The sequence below is a fragment of the Mus caroli genome, chromosome 9, assembly GCF_900094665.2.
Source record: "Mus caroli chromosome 9, CAROLI_EIJ_v1.1, whole genome shotgun sequence".
Taxonomy (NCBI): domain Eukaryota; kingdom Metazoa; phylum Chordata; class Mammalia; order Rodentia; family Muridae; genus Mus; species Mus caroli.
Genome location: NC_034578.1, coordinates 103,369,216 through 103,388,522, shown reverse-complemented (window position 1 = coordinate 103,388,522; position 19,307 = coordinate 103,369,216). Strand labels below are relative to the sequence as shown.

Here is a 19,307-nt window from a genome sequence, read left to right as displayed (position 1 = left end):
CCCGACCCCACCCCCCCACCCCCAGCGTCAGCACCGACCCAGCTCAGCCCGATCCCTAGACGCCTAGACTAGCTATGTCGGCCCAACCGGAGGCGATGAAGTTTTCACACAGACTTGGACAGAGTTCAGTTTCTAGAGGCTTTATTTTGACGTATACGACCGGACACAAGCGGGCAGGTAGCGCTGGGTGTACAGAAAAGGGCCGGCTTGGGCCAAGCACTCCTCTCCACCACACAGAAGACCTGGGGAAAATGCAAGCGCGCCTAAGCGCCAGTGGAGCCACGTATGCACCCAGGCGCAGGTCTTAGGGTGTGTAGCTTCCAGGAAAGAGGAGCAGATAACAATTTCCAGAATTCCAGATCTTACATTTCCTTCACAGAAGCAAAGGAAATTTCCCCAGGTTCTCCTTTTTCCTCGTTAAAATGTAGTTTTAAAAATGAGCACACACACACAACCAACTTATACAGCTGTAAAGTTCAAAGCAGTTTGCATCTAGGGAACGTGCACGTGGCCAGATGTGAGCGAATGAGCAGCGGATACTGAACGAGCCCAGGTCCCTTGCCCCTAGGAGAATCCCCACACCACTGCACAGGCCCACAGCTGAGTGGGGTGGAATCCCAGGCAAGGAAGTTGCTCTACTTAAGTTGCTCTACTGGTCCCTTCCTCTTTCAGCAGCACCCATCCCATTTCACTCCCACCCATCTCCCGGGCTGGTATGGACGTGGCCCGGGAAATACAATGGAAAGGGGTAATGTGAGCTCCCCAACCCATGATCCCTAGTTGCACTGTGGTCCCAAATTGATGATTGGGAAGGCAGGACCTGTCAGGAAAAAGACGGGGCTCTAGCCTGGGACAGGCAGAAGAGCAGTGGTAAAAGTGTTTCCACACACTTGCCACCACCTATCAGATAACAGAGCTGGGCCTCCAGATATCAAAAGTGCTGAAAAGTGAGGCCCTGCCCTTGAGCAGCAGCAAATCCCAGCCTTTCCTCGCTTGCAGTGGCAGGAGCAGTGCCTACCATCTCCCTTGCTACTTGAGAAGCAGCAGAATAGGGGCAGCACCTCCCAAAATCTGGTAAATTGGAAGTACAGCGCATTCCTAGGAGGTCTCTGCTGGCCCCAAACTCCTCTCTTGACTTCTATCCTGCCAAAGAAAAGGTGTCCAAGCTGATTAACACTTGCTGCCTGCATGGCTCAAGCAACACTACTACTGGACAGAAGACAGGTGTTAGTAAGCAGACATGGGCCAAGCCGTGCCTCCCGGCCCTAAGGAATGGGAACCTGCCCACCAATGGCACCAGGGTCAGAAGACTGACTTGGATCTGTCACAGAACCCTTTTCAGAGGCTGCATCTATAAGAACCTGGAAATTATGCCATTCGTTACCAGTTTCTCTCAAAGGCTGGCAGGATTACCTTCAAATGCCAAAACAGAGACATGTTAGAAGTGATAGACTTGGAGACTGTTGCTCACCTTGGCAATGACTGGTGTAGTGTAACCTGTTGGACACCTATGTTACAGGCAGCAGCAGGTCTCTATCATGAAAGGACTGGTAGCAGAAATAAAAGCAAATAGGTCAGGGTCAACCCCGAGCCTTCACTACCCACTGTTGGTGCTGAAGGCCATACCCCAGGCCCACCAGAAGGCCACTGGGTTAGCAGGTAAACACCATTATGAATCATTTGGCCACCAGGTTTGTAACAGCAGAACCTGCTGAGGAGCACAGGAGCAGACTCACCTCAGAAAAGGGAAGGAGAAGACTGCTGAGGGAAGCATGAAGGAAATCAATATATACTAACCAACAAGGCTCCAGAAAGCTCACCACGAAACAGGGGCTAGCAGGTGGACAAATGGACTTACTGACAAACCCCAGGATTAATCAGACAAAGCTCTCAGCAGACGCTGGGCACCTGTGCCCAGGGCCCTATGTCCCTAAAAGCAAACAAGTTTAAAGTTCTCCCTCCAGGCCTAGAGCCTGGAGCACCACATACAGGGCTGCTGCTTTGAGCTTGGCCTGGAGAAGACAAGACCCTGAGCGGACCACGGTTCCTGAACCCTGGGAGCAGCAGCCTACCCACAGGCAGCACAGCTGCCCCAGGTGAGGAAGGGATGCCACCCAGAGCCCAGAACTGCAAATACTGTCTGGGCCAGAGCCACTAAAGGCCCGCCCTTAGGCCTCCCGGGACACTGGCTCTCCTCAGCAAACAGCTGTGCCCATCTTAGTGGGATAGGAGGCTATGAGGACTCCTTAGGTCAGGGATCCCAGCGAGAGGCTGGTTGGAGTTCTGGAGAGAGGAACAGGGTTACATGCCAGGGGGTGCCTAGGGAGCCCAGGGCCTGCCCTCTGCTGAGTTGGTCTTAGTTCAGTTTCACCGATCAGCCCCATGCCAAAATCAGACCCAAGGGTGAGTCCGTGTGTGCAGCTAGCCCTCTAATGCCCCAGGCATCTGTCAAAGCACTGGCCCCAAACTAAGAAGGCCCTCAGGATTCGGGCACTTAACCTTCCCCAGTTCTGGGAAATAGGGATGATTGGGCATGGAGACTGTGTGCCAGCCGAGGGCTTCACCTCACCATCAGCAGAGCCCCACAGCCGCAGATCCCAAACGCCTTAGGCAAGGGAAACCAAAGTCCAAGGCATTCATTCTCTTTGCTGTCAAGGCCACTGGGGCCACCTCTTCCTTCCTGAGACAGCCTGGACACAGCAGTCACAGCCACAGAGCTAAGGAGCCTGGCTGAGAGGACAAATGTTCTGCCCTCCTCTACATTATATATATGGATTCCAGGCTACAGCTAAAAACATTTCTTTTAGTTTACACCAAAGAGAAATATAACCCTTTAAAAGCAAGTCTGTGTGTCCTCACAGCAAGTTCAGAGCAATGGTCCCTGCCTGTGGGTGGAGAGGAGGGGGTCCTAGGCCCAGCACAGGGCCTACTGGTTCTCATCCCGCATCTGCTCCATGATGCTGATAAGATTCTCCAAGCCAAACACATAGCCTCTGTCTGGCCCATCGTGAACAGTGGGGTCATCCCGGAAGCCCTTGAATGTGCTGTGTGCAAAGTCAATCATGCGAACATCCACCTTGGGCGGAGAAGAGGGGCCAGCCTCAAGACTGGTGCTGCTAGGACTGGTGCTGGGGCCACAGGGTGGTGGCACCTCAGGGAGCCCCATGTCCACGTGCTTGAGACGTAGCTCAGACCGGCACTCCTTGCCATCATAGATGACAAGCAGGGAGCTGGAGTAGAAGCGGTAGGAGGCCTGCCGCTCCAGTACAGCTTTGAGGCCCCGCAGTTTGCTCAGGATTGGCTCAAAAAGGTCACGTCGCAGGTCCAAGCCATTGTGCAGGTACTGATAGAGCGCATTGCGGAAGCCTTCGATGGAGAGTCCACGGCCATAGTACTTATTCCTGCAGAGGTAATGACCTGTGTCCAGCTGGTACACCTGAAATCCCAGGAGACAAAACAAGGTTGAGAACCAGGACGGTCTGATGGCCACAAAGTGCCCCCCGCCAACCAAAAAAAAACAAAAAAACCAACCCCCAACCAAGCAACCAAGCAACCCAATCTGGAAGGCGCTCTGACCAACCTGAGCTCTTCAGCTCCTCCTACGGAGCAGGGAGACCACATTCACCCCAGGTTTTCCAGTCATGGAGCTGTGAAAGCCAACACCAGGCCTATTGCCATCACTTTAGAAGCCTGCCTCCAAGCTAGACTCTAACTGGGAACACTGCTGACAGACAAGCCTTACTTTCCCCCATGACAGGGTAGCAGGCTCTCAGTGAGCCTGCACACGGAGCTCTGCCAGAGTCAGTGAGGTCAGCAGGGCTCAGTGAACCCACCTGCAAAACCAAGCTCAGCGCCCTGCGGGTGACTCACCTTTTAGGAGGCGATTCTGGAACAGTGCAGGCCAGGAGAGCACAGGCGGCAGGCAGGCAGGCATGGGCACAACCTAAACCATGCCCTCGGCAGCACCTGGGCTCTCAGCAGTGGTGACTCACCTGCATGCCACAGACCCTGACCCCCAGCGTGGCCGACGTGCTCTGCTCACACTTCCTCATCTGCCGGGCAGCCTTTTCAGCTGAAGCATCATCGCCATGCTGCCGGGTACCCATCTTCAAGTCTAGCACACAGGGGTACTTGAAGTGGTGTACCACGTTCTCAAGCAGGAGGAACTCTGGGCCAGAGTCAAGAAGAATGGCAACCACACTCCAAGTCCGCTCCACCCAGAAAAGCACAATTAAAACTTTTTATAAAAGTGACATTCTGCCTAGCAGTGGTGGCGCCCGCCTTTAATCCCAGCACTTGGGAGGCAGAGGCAGGCAGGTTTCTGAGTTCTAGGCCAGCCTGATCTACAGAGTGAGTTCCAGGACAGCCAGGGCTACACAGAGAGACCCTGTCTCAGGAAAAAAAAAAGAAAAGTGACATTCTACTCCAGTATAAACTGCACATGTCTCACAAAATCTTGTTTTGTTTCTGTTTTGTCTTTTCTGTTTCTTTTTTGGGATTAAAGGTGTGCTCCACCATTGCTCCACTCCCTCCCAAGTTCTTTTTTCTTTCTTTCTTTTTTTTTTTCCCCCCGAGACAGGGTTTCTCTGTGTAACTCTGGCTGTCCTGGAACTCACTCTGTAGACCAGGCTGGCCTCAAACTCAGAAATCTGCTTGCCTCTGCCTCCCAGGTGCTGGGATTAAAGGCATGCGCCACCACCGCCTGCCACCTCACAAGTTCTTAAAAGGCAGTTTCAAATGACTGACTTTAACAAATTTTAGAATATCTATCCCATAAAATCTTAGACCCAGGGGTTGGTGGCACACAACCTTTAATCCCAGCACTCATACCCACACAAGACAGGCAGGTAGATCTATGTAGGTCTGAAGTCAGCCTGTTCTACATATAGTGAGTTCTAGGCTAGCTTAGAACTATATATTCAAATCCTGTCTCCAAAGTACAAAAATTAAATTAAAAATGGGGCTGGGCACTGTGGTACACACCTTTAACAGCAGCATTCTAGAGGCAGAGGCATGCAGACCTCTGTGAGGTCAGCCTGGGCTGGAGAGTGCCTACCTCCAGGAAAGCAAGCAGAAGGGAACTGCCCTTTCACCACACAAGCATGCCCGTCAGGGCTTCAGTCCACCTCCCTAAGCTGAAGCTTCGCCCACTGAGGGCGCGCTTCAGAAGACCTCTACACTGTGTCTAGAAATCTGTCTACTGGAGGCAGCTCACTTTACTGGACATTTCCAGCATTAATCCTTTTATTTCAGGCCTAGTAAAATGATTTCAAGATTCACCTGTCATAAAAATCTTATTCCTAGGGGCTGGAGAAGTAGCTGAGCAGTTTAGAACACTTGTTGCTTTTGGATTCAATTCCTGGATTCAACTGCTAGCACCCATAATGGTGGCTCACAAACATCTCTAATTCCAGTTCCAGGAGATCCTCTTCTGGATTCCACAGGCCCTGGCATGCATATGGTACACATACACACCTACAGGCAAAACATTCATACACATAAAATTATATTTAAAAAATAAAAGGTCGGCTGGGCATGGCAGTGCACACCTTTGATTCCAGCACTTGGGGGACAAAGGCAGGCAGACTTTTGTGAGTTTGAAGCCAGCAAGGTCTACATAGTGAGTTCCAGGATAACCAGGGTGAGAGAGAGAGACAAGAGAGAGAGAGAGAGAAACGAGAGAGAGAGAGAGACACACAGAGAATTCCTTGTATAGCCACCGATGGTCTATATAATTTTCCATAATATGTATACAAGATACCCACTGATCTATATTTTTTAATTTTGGAGTATGCATGTTATGGTGTATGTGTGGCGTATATACTTGTTGTAGTGGGTGTGTGGATACACATATGTGAAGGGCAGATGACTCTCCTCCATTGGACCCTATCTTTATTTTTTGAGACAGTGAGCTTCAGGAACCTGTCTTTTTGTCTCTACCCTCTCAGTGCTGTAGTTACAGGCACAGCCTGGCTTTTTTTGAGCTCTGCAGATCTTCAAGCTCACATAGCCTCCACAGTCTGTATTTTGACAGTCTCATGGTCCTAGGATAGTCTTCAACAGCCTGGAGAAAACAAGGATGACACTGAACTACTGGCTCCCGTCTCCAGTGGGAACACCACCACATCTAGTGTTAGTATTGCTTTCTATGCACACAATAGCCCAAAGAACATCTGGTCACATCTCTGCCACCATTAGTAAGCCAAGGCCTTAGTCTAGTAACTCGCCCAGACCTAAGAAATAAGAAAGACATCTTTGCAGCATTATTACAAAAAAGTGAGGAAATCAAATTCTAATATTCTCAACAGAAATTTTCAGGAAGTACTAGACTTAAAATCTATCTTGGAGAGAATGAATAAGCGTCCAATGTCCAGCCACAAGTGGGGCAGCTGTATCACTCCTTCTAGGCTAGGGGACATTATGGAGGACAGGAAGGAATATGCACAAAGCTGTCTCTGACCACAGTGTTCTCACTACAGTCAGACACACAGCAGCTGTGGTAACTGATATGACTTGCACAAGACCTGGACAAAACTGAGCATGTCTACAATGCAGCCTGGGTGAGGGAGGGGCACATGCTATGGCAGGCATGGCCCATCAGCATTCCAGCAAGAATGGGACCGAGGCACAAGGCCTTAATCCTCATAAAGCTGAAAGGCTACTGGTAAAGGCTGCTAGGGCAGGGGAGTCATTTTTCACAGGGATATGGCTGCCACTAAGTTACCCTAATTTAGTATATGGCCCAAATCCACAAATATGCCAGCACTCTCCTTAATTCAATAGGTTTCTTTTGGTTTTCTTTGGTTTTAAATGAAACAGGGGCACAGGTTCTAGTAGGAGAGGGATAAGGGGACAGAATGTGGTGTGAGCACACACACATGAAACTATCAAAGAATAGAACCTCATTTTAAGGTCAGGCAACAGTGGTGCACACCTTTGATCCCAGCAATAAACAGGGAGGCAGAGACAAGTGGCTGAGTTCAAGGCCAGCCTGGTCTACAGAGTAAGTTCCAGGACAGCCAGGATTACACAGAGAGACCCTGTCTTGAAAAAACAAAACAAATCAAAACAAAAGCCATTTAAAAACAATAACAACAACAATGAGGGCTGGAGAGATGGCTCAGCAGTTAAGAGCATTGATTGATTGCTCTTCCAGAGGTCCTGAGTTCAATTCCCACCAACCACATGGTGGCTCACAACCATCTGTAATGGGATCTGATGCCCTCTTCTGGTGTCTGAAGACAGTGACACTGTACTCATACATAAGCTAAATAAATACATCTTTAAAAATCAGTAACAGGGCTGGTGAGATGGCTCAGTGGGTAAGAGCACCCGACTGCTCTTCCAAAGGTCCAGAGTTCAAATCCCAGCAACCACATGGTGGCTCACAATCATCCGTAACGAGATCTGGCGCCCTCTTCTGGAGTGTCTGAGGACAGCTACAGTGTACTTACATATAATAAATAAATAAATCTTTAAAAAAAAAAAAAATCAGTAACAATGAGGTCAGAGAAAGGACACAATCCATGATGTGGGAGCAGTAACCCTGAACTTGCAATAGCACTGTTACCTGTGCAAGGCCAGTTCTATCAACAAACATCATGTCTTGGGCTCCTGGGCCCATCATTCCCCGAGGATTCATACTTAGTCAATGGTAGATAGGAGAGCAATTTTTCCCCCCAGTGGAACCCATGCCCCTGTGAGGCTGCCTGGGACACACAGAGAACCAGAGTAGGCTAGCCAGGAAGAGGAAATTTAGTGGACAAGACACCAGAGAGGAAGCATCTGAGTGTGATTTAAATACATTACGTATATGTAGAAAAATCTCATAATAAAACCTACTATTATGTCTCGAGCCTAAGGGGAAGAGTTCAGTGGCAGAGGAAAGGCTTGTGCCTGAGTGGGTCCCAGATGCAGTCCTCAGACCAAAACTACAATAGCAACCAAACAGTCTTGCCATTCAGTGGACAAGGATACTGTAGAGTTTTCGGTCCTTGGACTCGGAGCGCATGCGGCTCAGCTGCTGCTTGTGGCAGCGCAGGCTCCAGGGGTTGTAGCTGATCTTCTCGGAGCTCAGACCGCTATTGCTGTCTAGCATCTGGAAAGGGACATCTGAGTGGCTTTGCAGTTCCACCTTTGGACTCTTTGCCTCCTGGGAGCTAAGAAGGAAGAACACACATACCACTAAGAGATCAGAGAAGTCACCTTTAGGGACACAGGGTAGAGAAGAATTAGAACAAGCCCTGTCTGTCACCCAGAACCTGCTCACAGGTGGCACTGTAAAGGGCCTCTGACAAGTTCCTGAAAAACAACCCTGTCCAATTACAGCGTCTGATAACACTTCCCATTTGTTGATGTAAAAGGAAAACACTCTGGGTTCCGGTGACAGGGTAAGGCACTTGGTGTACAAACCTGACAACCTGAGTTAGAGCCCCAGGATCCATACAGTAGAAGGAAAGACTTAACTCCACAAACCTGTTCTCTGACCTCTATATACATATAAGGGGAGATTATACACACACACACACACACACACACACATACACACACACACACACACCCTGTCCCCAACAAATATCCAATAATAAATAGTACTTAATTTAAATAGTTTTTAAAAAGCAAACAAAAAACAAAACACCACCACTAACAAAAAAAAAAAGTGAAAAAGTAAAGAAAACTAGGTACTGAAACGATGGCTTAGTGGTTACAAGTAGCTATAGTTTTTTATTTAGTTAGTTATTTAAAGTTTTTCCAGACAGGGTTTCTCTGTATCCCTGGCTGTCCTGGAACTCACTTTGTAGACCAGGCTGGCCTGGAACTCAGAAATCCGCCTGCCTCTGCCTCCTGAGTGCTTGGACTAAAGGCGTGCGCCACCACGCCCTGCATAGCTACAGTTTTTGAAGAAGACTGGAGTTTGGTTCCCAGCACCAACATGACTGCTTGTACTATGCCCAGGAAGATAAAATGCCCTGTGTCCTTCGTGGGCATCTCAACTCAAGCATATATACGCTCACAAAGACATACATATATACATATAATTAAAAATACAAAAATGTGAACAAATCTTAAAAAAAACAAAACCCACAACTAGACCAAGTGCTATGTAAGGTATCAAAGGCTAGTGACCTTCCTTGCACACTGCTGCTGTGAACATAGCTGACATAGGCCTGTAAATGTCCTCTGGTGTCCTTACAGGGTAGCCCCAGATGCTCAGAAGGCTAATGAGGCAGACCACTTAACCATAGCACGTTTGAGACCAAATCGGCATGAGCAGCACAGAGAACTCCTATTTAAAAACAAACCAGCAGTAAGCACTCACCACACAAGGATGAGAACGGGAGTCTGGTGTCCCAGAGCCCATGTCACAACACCATGTGAGTGTGGTGACTAGGCTGTAATTCCAACCTTCAGGACGCAAAGACAGGATGTGATGGCTACTCTTGCAACTTGAATGCACCAGGAATTAACTAAAACCCAAGCACTGGGTTTGAGTGGGGAGAGCCACCTGCCTGCTGGGAGTTGGTGTAAAAGACACTGACGAAAGAAGCTTCTGGTCTTTGCCTGCTTGGCCTGACTCTAGCCGACGACAAGCTCACTCCTTCACTAGCATCAGAGCCTACTTCCTCAGGATTCTGGCATGTACTGAAACCAGCTCAAATATCCAATCTCCTGAACTGAAAAGTACTGGATTCTCCAACTACTGAACTACTGAACTGCTGAACCACATCTGGTGAGCCACTCTAATATCTAATAAATCACCTTTATTATAGACATTCATTCTATCAGTTCTGTTCCTCTAGAGAACCCTGAATGATACACAGGAAAGGCCCGGAGCATGCTGAGTATATGGAGCCTGGCCATATGTGAGCAGTGCATTTGACTGAAACTGCCTCAGTGAATAAGGTAGAAAAGTAATGTCAACTACTGACCTCCATATGCATTTATACCCCCCCAACACACACACATACACACACACACACACACACACGGAGGAAGGGGGCCTGAAAAAAAAAATTCCCAGTTAAAAGAGGATTACCCAACTGCAACTTCACATATATGCAAAAGAACTGCACACAAGGGGCTAAGACTGTAGCTGGTCAATAGACTGCTTGCCTACCATGCTTGGGGTCCTGGGCTCATTCCCACCAGGCACAGTGGTACATGCCTGTAATCCTGACAGGAGATAAGAGGCAAGAGGATCAGAGGCTCAAGGCTACATAGTGAGGTCCAGATGAGCCTGGCAATACAACTTCTCACACTCCCAAGTCCACGAAACTTCCCTGCTAGTGAAGCACACATCCTAGAGACTGTAGAGCAAGTCTGTGCACAGAGCAGAGGCAGAGCACTGCTGACATTTCAAATGTTACCCTTCCTTTCCAGAAGCCAGGCCTTTCCAGAAATCCAGCTGTGGAGTGATACCCACCACCCAGCAGGTCTAGCATGTACTGAAGATGGTACCCCTCCTCTAAGCACTAAGCGTTTGGAACACCTAGGTGATGTTTTTTAAAAGACCTGGGCAAAGACCTTGCTTCTCCTAAACTAAACTACAGGAATCCAGCCAAACTGGTCATCCCTTCCCCACTTCTGAAAAGCAGACACAGGTGCACTTTAGGAAACACTTGCCCAGCAAACTCAAACAAGTTTCAGGTCTGGATGGGGGCCCTGTAGTACTTGGCATTACTAGTCTTGTGGAGTCATAGTCCTGGCCCTGGTGAATAATCTCCATCTTTGGTATAACTCAGAATCTCTGCTCACAGGTCAAATAGGAATATGGTCATTGTGAACAGACATGGCACCTTCAGAGCAGACCCTGATGTTAAATCGATATTCACTGGCTTTTTCGTCAATGATTAAGTAAATGCTGTCGCTTTGGAGAACAAAACAACTCCTACTGTAAAAATTCTTAAAAGAGAATCAATTGCTAGCTACTGACTGGAATGTTCTGTCACCCATATGCCAGAGTGAGGCCCCACAGTTGTTGGTCAAGAGGAAGCCCTTTGTGGAAGATGGAGATGAGGTGGAGGACATGCTTCTGCAGGCAGGAGCCCTCAGAATACTCCACAGCAGACACACATCATAACTAAGTGTGCACGTGCAGTCCTCTCCGACACAGTTGCACACTTAGCCCAATGGGGGAAACACATTCACAACCACACAAGGTTTTCCTAACTAACATGAACAGGACCTCCTAAAGCCCAAGTAAAAGGAGTGGACTGCTCTAAGTCCTGAACAACTCCAAGCTCCCAAGGGCACAGGTTTGAATGAAGTGATCTGATGGCAGGGCGGAAGCTTGGTTGATACATGAATATGTATGAAGCCCTGAGTTCACTCCTCAGCACTACAAAACTAGGCATGGCTGTAAATGCCTGTAACTCAGCACTCAGGAGGTGGGACCAAGAAGATTAGAAATTCAAGATTCTACTACTTTGCAGCCCTTTCCACAAGCAAAGTAGAAGGTTCCCATTTCTCCACATCCTTGTAAACATCTGTCTCTGTGTCCAGTGACTTTTCAACAAGGGGTTGAAGTGCCTGGTGTTCATAGGCTACTGTACTCCCACAGGTATGGCCTCCCTTTTATGTTTACCATACCCTGATGAATGAATAAAACAAAAGATGGTATGTCCATATGATAGGGTGTTCAGCCATAGAAAGTAACACAAGGCTGGGCATGGAGGGCAGCATGCTGTGATCCCAGCATCTGAGTGGCAGAGATGGGAGATTACTGTATGCTCTCAATTAGCCTGGTCTACATATGAATTCTATGCCAGCCACCAGAGTACACAACAAAACCGTACAGACAACATGCTAACAGATTCATTTGTGCTCTCCCCACCACCACCACCACCACCTCAGGTTTTCAAGATAGGGTTTCTTCTGTGTAGTCCTGGTTGTCCTGGAACTCTGCATGTAAACCAGGCTGGCCTTGAAATCATGAAAATCTTCCTGTTTCTGCCTCCCAAGAACTGGGATTAAAGGCGTGTGTTCTCATGCCTGTGTGCACCATGGATGTGGAGGTGGCTGCAGAGACCAGAAGACAACACTGAGTGCCCTGGAGCTTTTGTGAGCTGCCAGATGTGGGGTGCTGGGAACTCAACTTGGGTCTTCTGGAAGTGTAGAAAGCATTCTTAACTCCATTCCTCCCCCAACCCCACTATGGTCTCACTATGAGTCCAAGCTATTCTGCAACTTGTTATGCAGCACATGCTGTGTTCACACACCCAATGATCCTCCTGCCTCAGCTTCCAGAGTGTTAGGATTACAAGCATGTATCATCATGCTTTGACTGCCAACACTTTATTCTCTAGCCTCTAGATTATATTTAATTTGGTAGAAGCTAACTAATGTCACAAATAATACACATATAATATCAAGAGACATAATTCTGAGAAAAACCAATGCCCAGTATAAATACAGGAAGCATGGAAAAGCTATCATCATCAGATTCTCAGAGTTTGAACAAAAGCCACTGGGTAACCTAGTCTGTATGGTCTATCACCACTCTCATGCTCAGACATCCTATAGGTTTGAGACTTAAGAGGAAGTTAAATAACCTGTTGCCATGAACCCAGGGCATCCCTGCTTCTAAAGAGCTGACAGAGTTTCAGTTTCTCTTAACTGGGTTTAGCCACACCCAGAAAGCAACATCACTGAGGTGGTAAAATACATCAGGGAGGCCGTATCAGTGTGAGTAACCCATGAACACCAGCCACCCCCACACTACTTCCACCCCACTGTTGGGAACCATGTTAATCATGTGTCAGGATGAGAGGACTGAGCTAGGCTGACTCCATGACAGGCTAAAAAATGCCAGTTCAAGGAACTAGGTATAAGTTTCTGATTCCCAGAACTGAACAAACCAGTTCAGGCAAGAGCCACAGCACGCAGGCAGCCAGTCGAACTGCCCCATCATCTGGCCTGAGCCAAGAATAGTTCATCAGCAACAGTTCTAGAAAGTCCCCAGCCCCCCAGCAATGGTTCTAGAAAGCTCCTAGAGCCCTAACCAACCCCAGAGTCACCTGTACCCCTAGAGATAGAGGGAACCAGTAAGGATAAAGATCACTCACCTACTACTCCCTGGAATTTCCCTAATCAGCTTTAAATTGAGCCTGTTGGTTGACACATGAATATGTATGAAGCCCTGAGTTCACTCCTCAGCACTACAAAACTAGGCATGGCTGTAAATGCCTGTATCTCCGGCACTCACTTGAGCTCACTTCCAAGTTGCTGTCTTGATGAATGGTTGACCCTGCACGCTGGTAATTTCTGCAGAATAACCCTCTTTCTTTGCATATTACTTGAGTCTGGGTTCTTCCTTCAGTGGTTCTTGGACCGTAACATTTGGGCGCTCATCCAGGATTGCTGCTGCTCCCCCCCCCCTTAGTTGAGCAGGTTTTTGTTTTTGTTTATTTAGGGAAGCAATTGGTTCTCCACCAATTGGTGAGCTGAGGTGCCTCTGTGTGTCCTGTGTCTTTGTGTTTTGTCTTTTGTCCTGTCTTGCTTGGAGTTGTCTTTTGCTCTGTTCAGTGTAGGGTGATTTTTTTGAGGCCAACTCCAGCGACCTCTCAGTAGCAGTGGGAGCCTTGGAGAACTCCACCAACCACAGTTATCCTGATAGGTGGGGCATGATACCAGGAGAGGCCACCTTCAGCTTCATTTGGTTTCTTTTTCCAACACCTACAGACGTATTGTGTGCTTTGTATGTTTGTGATTTATTTGTTCTCTCTCCCCTTTTACTTTGAGAGACACCATGGGCCGGCCAGCCAGCTCCACTCCATTGACTAGGTTCAAGTCCAATTACACTTGAAGGACTTCAAATGCCTGACAAAAAAAATCTAAGTGTAACTGTATGGTTGAGAAACTAACCATCTTTGGCAGGAACGAGTGGCCAGCAGGTCCACCACCCTTGGGGACTGATGCGCATCACTATCTGTAAAACTCGGCCTCTCCTCCATCATTAACTCTGACTCCTGGGACGCCTGGGTCTGCAGAAATGGTTGTTTACCCCTGACTTAGTTTTAACTCATTTCAAGAATTTTTAGAAAAAAGTGACTAAATCGGGACTGACAAGTTGGTGCTGTCCCCAGAGCCCTGCCTCCTGCCTGGATCAAAATGGCAGTAAGCCAGGGGCTATGTGCAGGCTGCTCTGAAAGGGGTCAGCAGCTTCTCAGCCTCCCTGGTAAGTAACCTGACAGCTACAAAACATCTATGCCCGTGAGAACTGGATTCAACAAGTAGCAAGGTATTCCGTTCTTAAAATTACAGCTTAAAAAAAAAATTGTCTGTTTTAAATGTATAAATGTATGTGGCCACTGCATGTTTATTTCTGACCAGTCTTAAATATGTAAGTTTAGTATAATCTACATGTCTTAGTTACAAAATATTGATTTATAATTTATGATATATAGTTAATAATCTACAGTATCAGTAACAGAAAGTCGGTTTAAAACAACTCAGGGTTAAAGTCATCCTGGGCATAGGATGACACATGTTATGAGTCAACCAAGGTCTCTAAAGAGACTTTTAAATTGGGATGTTTTATGCAATTTTTGTCCTAAAAAATTAGACTTATAAAAGATAAGATTTTAAAATGTTTCTTTAATGAGGTACTGAAGCTGTACCCCCACAGGTTCATATATAGAAAATCTGTTGGCAGCCAAACTTTATGGCATAAAGCTGATGATCTTATAGACAGAGAACTGTTTAAAGTGTCACAAAGCACTGGGACAATTTGAGAGATCTTTTACTGGCATTGTCTTTGTTGGTGCATGATGGGTACAATGATGGAGGACATTTCATTATACAACAGAAATCAAGTCATAAACCATGGAGAAAAATAATTATAATAAAAAGAGTTCAGGCAATCCCAATTATAATAGCTATAGATCTGATGATAAAAATAATAAATATGATAACAGAAGGTTTTCATTTAAAAAATACAACTATTGATTAATGCAGTGTAATGTCAATTAGATATACATTCTTGAGGTCTTTTTATCTGTTTCAGCTTTGTCTTTTTATTATGTCAAAATATATTAACACTGTAAATTATGGTAATAATACTAGGAATAAAAATTAAGAAATCTGTTAATTTATAGACAGTTTGAGAGGTTTACAGCATTAAAAAGGTTAAGAACCACCGGGCATGGTGGCGCACGCCTTTAATTCCAGCACTTGGGAGGCAGAGGCAGGCGGATTTCTGAGTTCGAGGACAGCCTGGTCTACAAAGTGAGTTCCAGTACAGCCAGGGCTATACAGAGAAACCCTGTCTCGAAAAAGCAAACTAACTAAATAAATAAATAAATAAAGTTGATAATCAGTAACTTTATAGACGATCATATCCTTTAACATATTCAGAAATATATTAAAGTCATGTTAAGTACTGATGCAATTAACTATAAGGTTAGAGCTTTATTTAGTTTCTTGTTTTATGTTTGCAAGGAACAATTTGAAACGGATGACTAAGAACAGGCAAAGGTTGTTTAACTCAGACATGCTAGGTGGGTGCTAGCCCTCAAACCAGTCAGAGAGCTGCTGAATATGACATTTAACATACTATGACAGACAGAGACTCTAAAATCCTAGCAGTGCCCCCACCCCCACCCCCACCAAGGTCTCCAAGAAGAGAAGGACACAACAATAAAGGATGCCACCTGGATGGTGGTACAGAAACCCTTAGAAACAGAGCCAACCAACCAGGATAAAGGTCACCTACCCCTCCCTAGAATTCCCCTAATTCCTTCAGTGATTCTTGGACCCTAACAAGGACTCCAACACCGTCCTGAATGTTGGTATCTTTAGGATTCAGCACGTGCCACTGAGCTCTGTCCAATACCCTCTTACCTCTCAGAGGTCTCAAAGGACAGGCTGGCTTTCTCCTCCTTGTGGTCACTACCACTGCCAGACCGATGCAGGCTCCGGCGGGAGTGTTTGCGCCGAGGTTGCTCCCGCTCTGGTGTGTCATCTTGCTCTACAGTTTCACTCTCCACATAAGGATAGGCTACCAAGTTGATGTAACCATCACTGTCTCCCTCAAAACAGACAGAAACCACGCCTGTCGGAGAAAAAGCAGCTGATTAACAAATACCAAGACTGGTGGAATCCACGTCTGCTCCTGCTTTCTCACAAAACATGGACATCACCTGTCCTGATCCAACTGTGGCTCCATTAAGAAGGATGGTGAGCAGACACCCATTTTCCAAAGATGGACAACCGTATTCACTCTCAACCTACTGCTTACCTCTGAAGGAGGGTAAATCTGTAATTATTTTCTACATTTTCCTTCACCCTTCTGCTTTCAGTACTCACTACTTACCACTCACAAATGTTTCTAGATGACATTGAAACCAGACAAAATGTAGCACTCTTAGAGGGTAGGGAGCTGGCTCAGCACTCAAATGCACTTGCTGTCTTGCAGAGCACCTAGGTTCAACTTCCAGAACCCAAATGGTGGCTCACAAACGTCTCTTACTACGACTCCAAGGATCTAACGTCCTGTTCTGGCTCTATGGGCTACCAAGGATGCATGTGGTACACAGACATACAACATTCACACACATAAAACAAAAATAAAATCCTTTTCAAAAGATGGATACTTAAAAAATTAACCCTCTATCTACTCAATTGCTTTAAGATAACCCCACTGCTTGGCAGTGATCCTTAGATCTGTTCTCCTTTTGCCCAACAGTGTCACCTAAAGAAACAAACTATCTCCAAGACAGTGCTCATATATAAAGTATTTTCTTCCCAGGGGCTGGAGAGAGGGCTCGGTGGTTAAGATCACTGACTGCTCTTCCAGAGTTTAATTCCCAGCAACCTCATGGTGGCTCACCATCTGTAATGGGACCCAATGTCCTCTTCTGGTGTGTTTGAAGACAGCAACAGTGTACACATATACATAAAATAAATAAATCTTTATAGATATATATATACATATATGTGTGTGTGTATATGTGTATATATACACACACGTGTGTGTGTGTATCTCCCCCCCCCACCCCCCATGAGCACAGTATTCTCTTAGTTTCCCACACAGACTTTTATTCTGGAGTCTCTAAGGTGAAATGCCTTCCTGAATTTCCCCACTATATCCCATTGAATAATTTGTTCGCTCCATTTTTTTTTTAATTTTTATAAGACAGGGTCTTAGATAGCCCAGGCTAGCCTCAAACTCACTATGAAGTAGATGACCTTAAACTGACCTTTCCACCTCCACTTCCTAGTGACAGAGTTACTGGTTTGTGACCATGCCTATTGTCTGTTTTTCATTTTTTAACCTGGTACTTTTTTTTTTTTTTTTTGAGACAGGGTTTCTCTGTATATCCCTGGCTGTCCTGGAACTCACTTTGTAGACCAGGCTGGCCTGGAACTCAGAAATCCACCTGCCTCTGCCTCCCAAGTGCTGGGATTAAAGGCGCGCAACACCACGCCCGGCAACCTGGTACTTTTTTATAGTCTCTCTATGTAACCCTGGACTGTTTCAAATTACAGATCAGAGATCCACCTGTTTCTGCCTGGAAAATGTTAGGATTTAAAAGCACTAACCATGCCTGGCTTCCATTTTTACTGACCCCACCATAGACACACACAGTTTTTCTGTGTAGCTCTGGCTGTCTTAGAACTCACTCTAGATCAGGCTGGTCTTGAACACATAGAGATCCACCTGCCTCTGCCTCTGAGTGTTGGGATTAAAGTTGTGCACCACCATGCCTGGTTTCTAGTTTACTATGTGTAAGTGTTTGCTCACATGTATGCAAGTTTATCACACAAAGCTAGAAAAGGGCATGAGATCCTCTGGAACTAGAGCTGCAGGGGGCTGTGAGCCTCCATGTGAGTGCTGGAAACAAACTTGGGTCTTTTGCAAGAATAGGAAGTACTCTTAAAGGTAGGCAGTGGTGGCACATGTCTTTAATCCCAGCACTTAGGAGGCAGAGGCAGACGGATTTCTGAGTTTGAGACCGGCCTGGTCTACAGAGTGAGTTCCAGGACAGCCAGGGCTACACAGAGAAACCCTATCTCTCCTCCCCCCCAAAAAAAGTACTCTTAACTGCTGAGCTGTGGCTCCAGCTCCTGTTGTATTTGTCAACCAGATTAGTTTCTTCCACATCAAGAAACAGAAACAATACTCAGAAATCTAATCAAGAAGTTTTTAAAAAACAAAACCACAATAATAAAGTACCCTGGAACTTGCACAATGACACATCTTGGTGAACACAGAGCTCCACCGTCTACAGTGAGGGCTGAGGCACTCTGTCCTCTGCGCTTGTCTCCTTCCCTAGGCTAGGAGTGCATCTGTCTCTGGGCCCTGTCAGAAGGAAAATCCTTCACACTCACGCCCCAGAGGGGTTCACATGCACAACCTGTCCATGTGCATGGCTGTCTCTCAGCAAGCCCTCACCATGGTCTTCTGAACTTGTTTAAGCCTGAGCGCTCTCCAGTCCACAGCCTTCTTTTCTGGGAGCTCCCTTACAGTCCATTTTGACTGTCCCCAGAACTATCACACTCTTCCAGAAAGAGCCATAGTTTCTATTAGCCTCCCATCTTGATTTATCCTTTCTATGTCCAGAATACATATTCAAAAAACTCCCTGGGACAATTTTCTGAATCCTTTGTTCAAATAATAGTTCAGCTGAAGAGTTCTATTATTCATTAGAAAAATAATTTTACTTTTTTCTTTCCAACTCACAATATATCTATCTGCACAGGCTGGGACTCCCAGTTAAATGCTGACTCGGAAGAAAAGGCCTCCGAGACAACCGTGGCTCAGTCCTTGATATTAAGGGAGGCACTGCTTCACCACTGTATATGAAGGCAACCCCAGATCCTCATGACGAGGAAAACACGTCCTTCCATGTCTATCATTAGCTGTGCTTTGCCAAGTAAAGAGACATGCACAAAACAATTACAGATTTTAAGAAGTACTCTGAAGAAATCACGTGGGGTTCTGTAATTGGAAATGATAATGTCTCCAGAGCAGAGCATTTAATACAGGGTGACCAAGCACTGCCTGAAGGATGAGGACTGAGGAGAGCTGTGGACACAACTCCAAGTGCAAGTAAAAGCTGAGGCGAAAATAAACAAAACATCATAAAACCTGGAAGTGGGCAGTCTAAAAATTGCCTCTTTTTTTTTTAACAAATAAAAATATAAATAGGATCTGGGAATATAGATAATAAAATATTTCCTAGCATTCTTAAAAACAAAGGAGCCGGGCATTGGTGGCGCACGCCTTTAATCCCAGCACTTGGGAGGCAGAGGCAGGTGGATTTCTGAGTTCCAGGCCAGCCTGGTCTACAAAGTGAGTTCCAGGA

General features: G+C 46.4%; 1 protein-coding gene across 3 annotated transcripts in view; it reads right to left on the bottom strand.

The window, feature by feature from the left end:
- Window positions 1-124: 124 nt before the first annotated feature.
- Ip6k1 (inositol hexakisphosphate kinase 1) overlaps window positions 125-19,307 on the bottom strand; it is a 48,671-nt gene continuing 29,488 nt past the window's right edge. For all 3 annotated transcript variants that reach the window (XM_021171266.1, XM_029481390.1, XM_021171267.2), the window contains 4 exons: window positions 15,841-16,051; window positions 7,978-8,159; window positions 3,993-4,168; window positions 125-3,436 (listed from right to left, as the gene is read on the bottom strand). In XM_021171266.1, coding sequence (XP_021026925.1) covers window positions 2,927-3,436; window positions 3,993-4,168; window positions 7,978-8,159; window positions 15,841-16,051 — 1,079 coding nt within the window. In that variant the 3' untranslated portion in view covers window positions 125-2,926. The remainder of the gene's footprint in view (window positions 3,437-3,992; window positions 4,169-7,977; window positions 8,160-15,840; window positions 16,052-19,307) is intronic.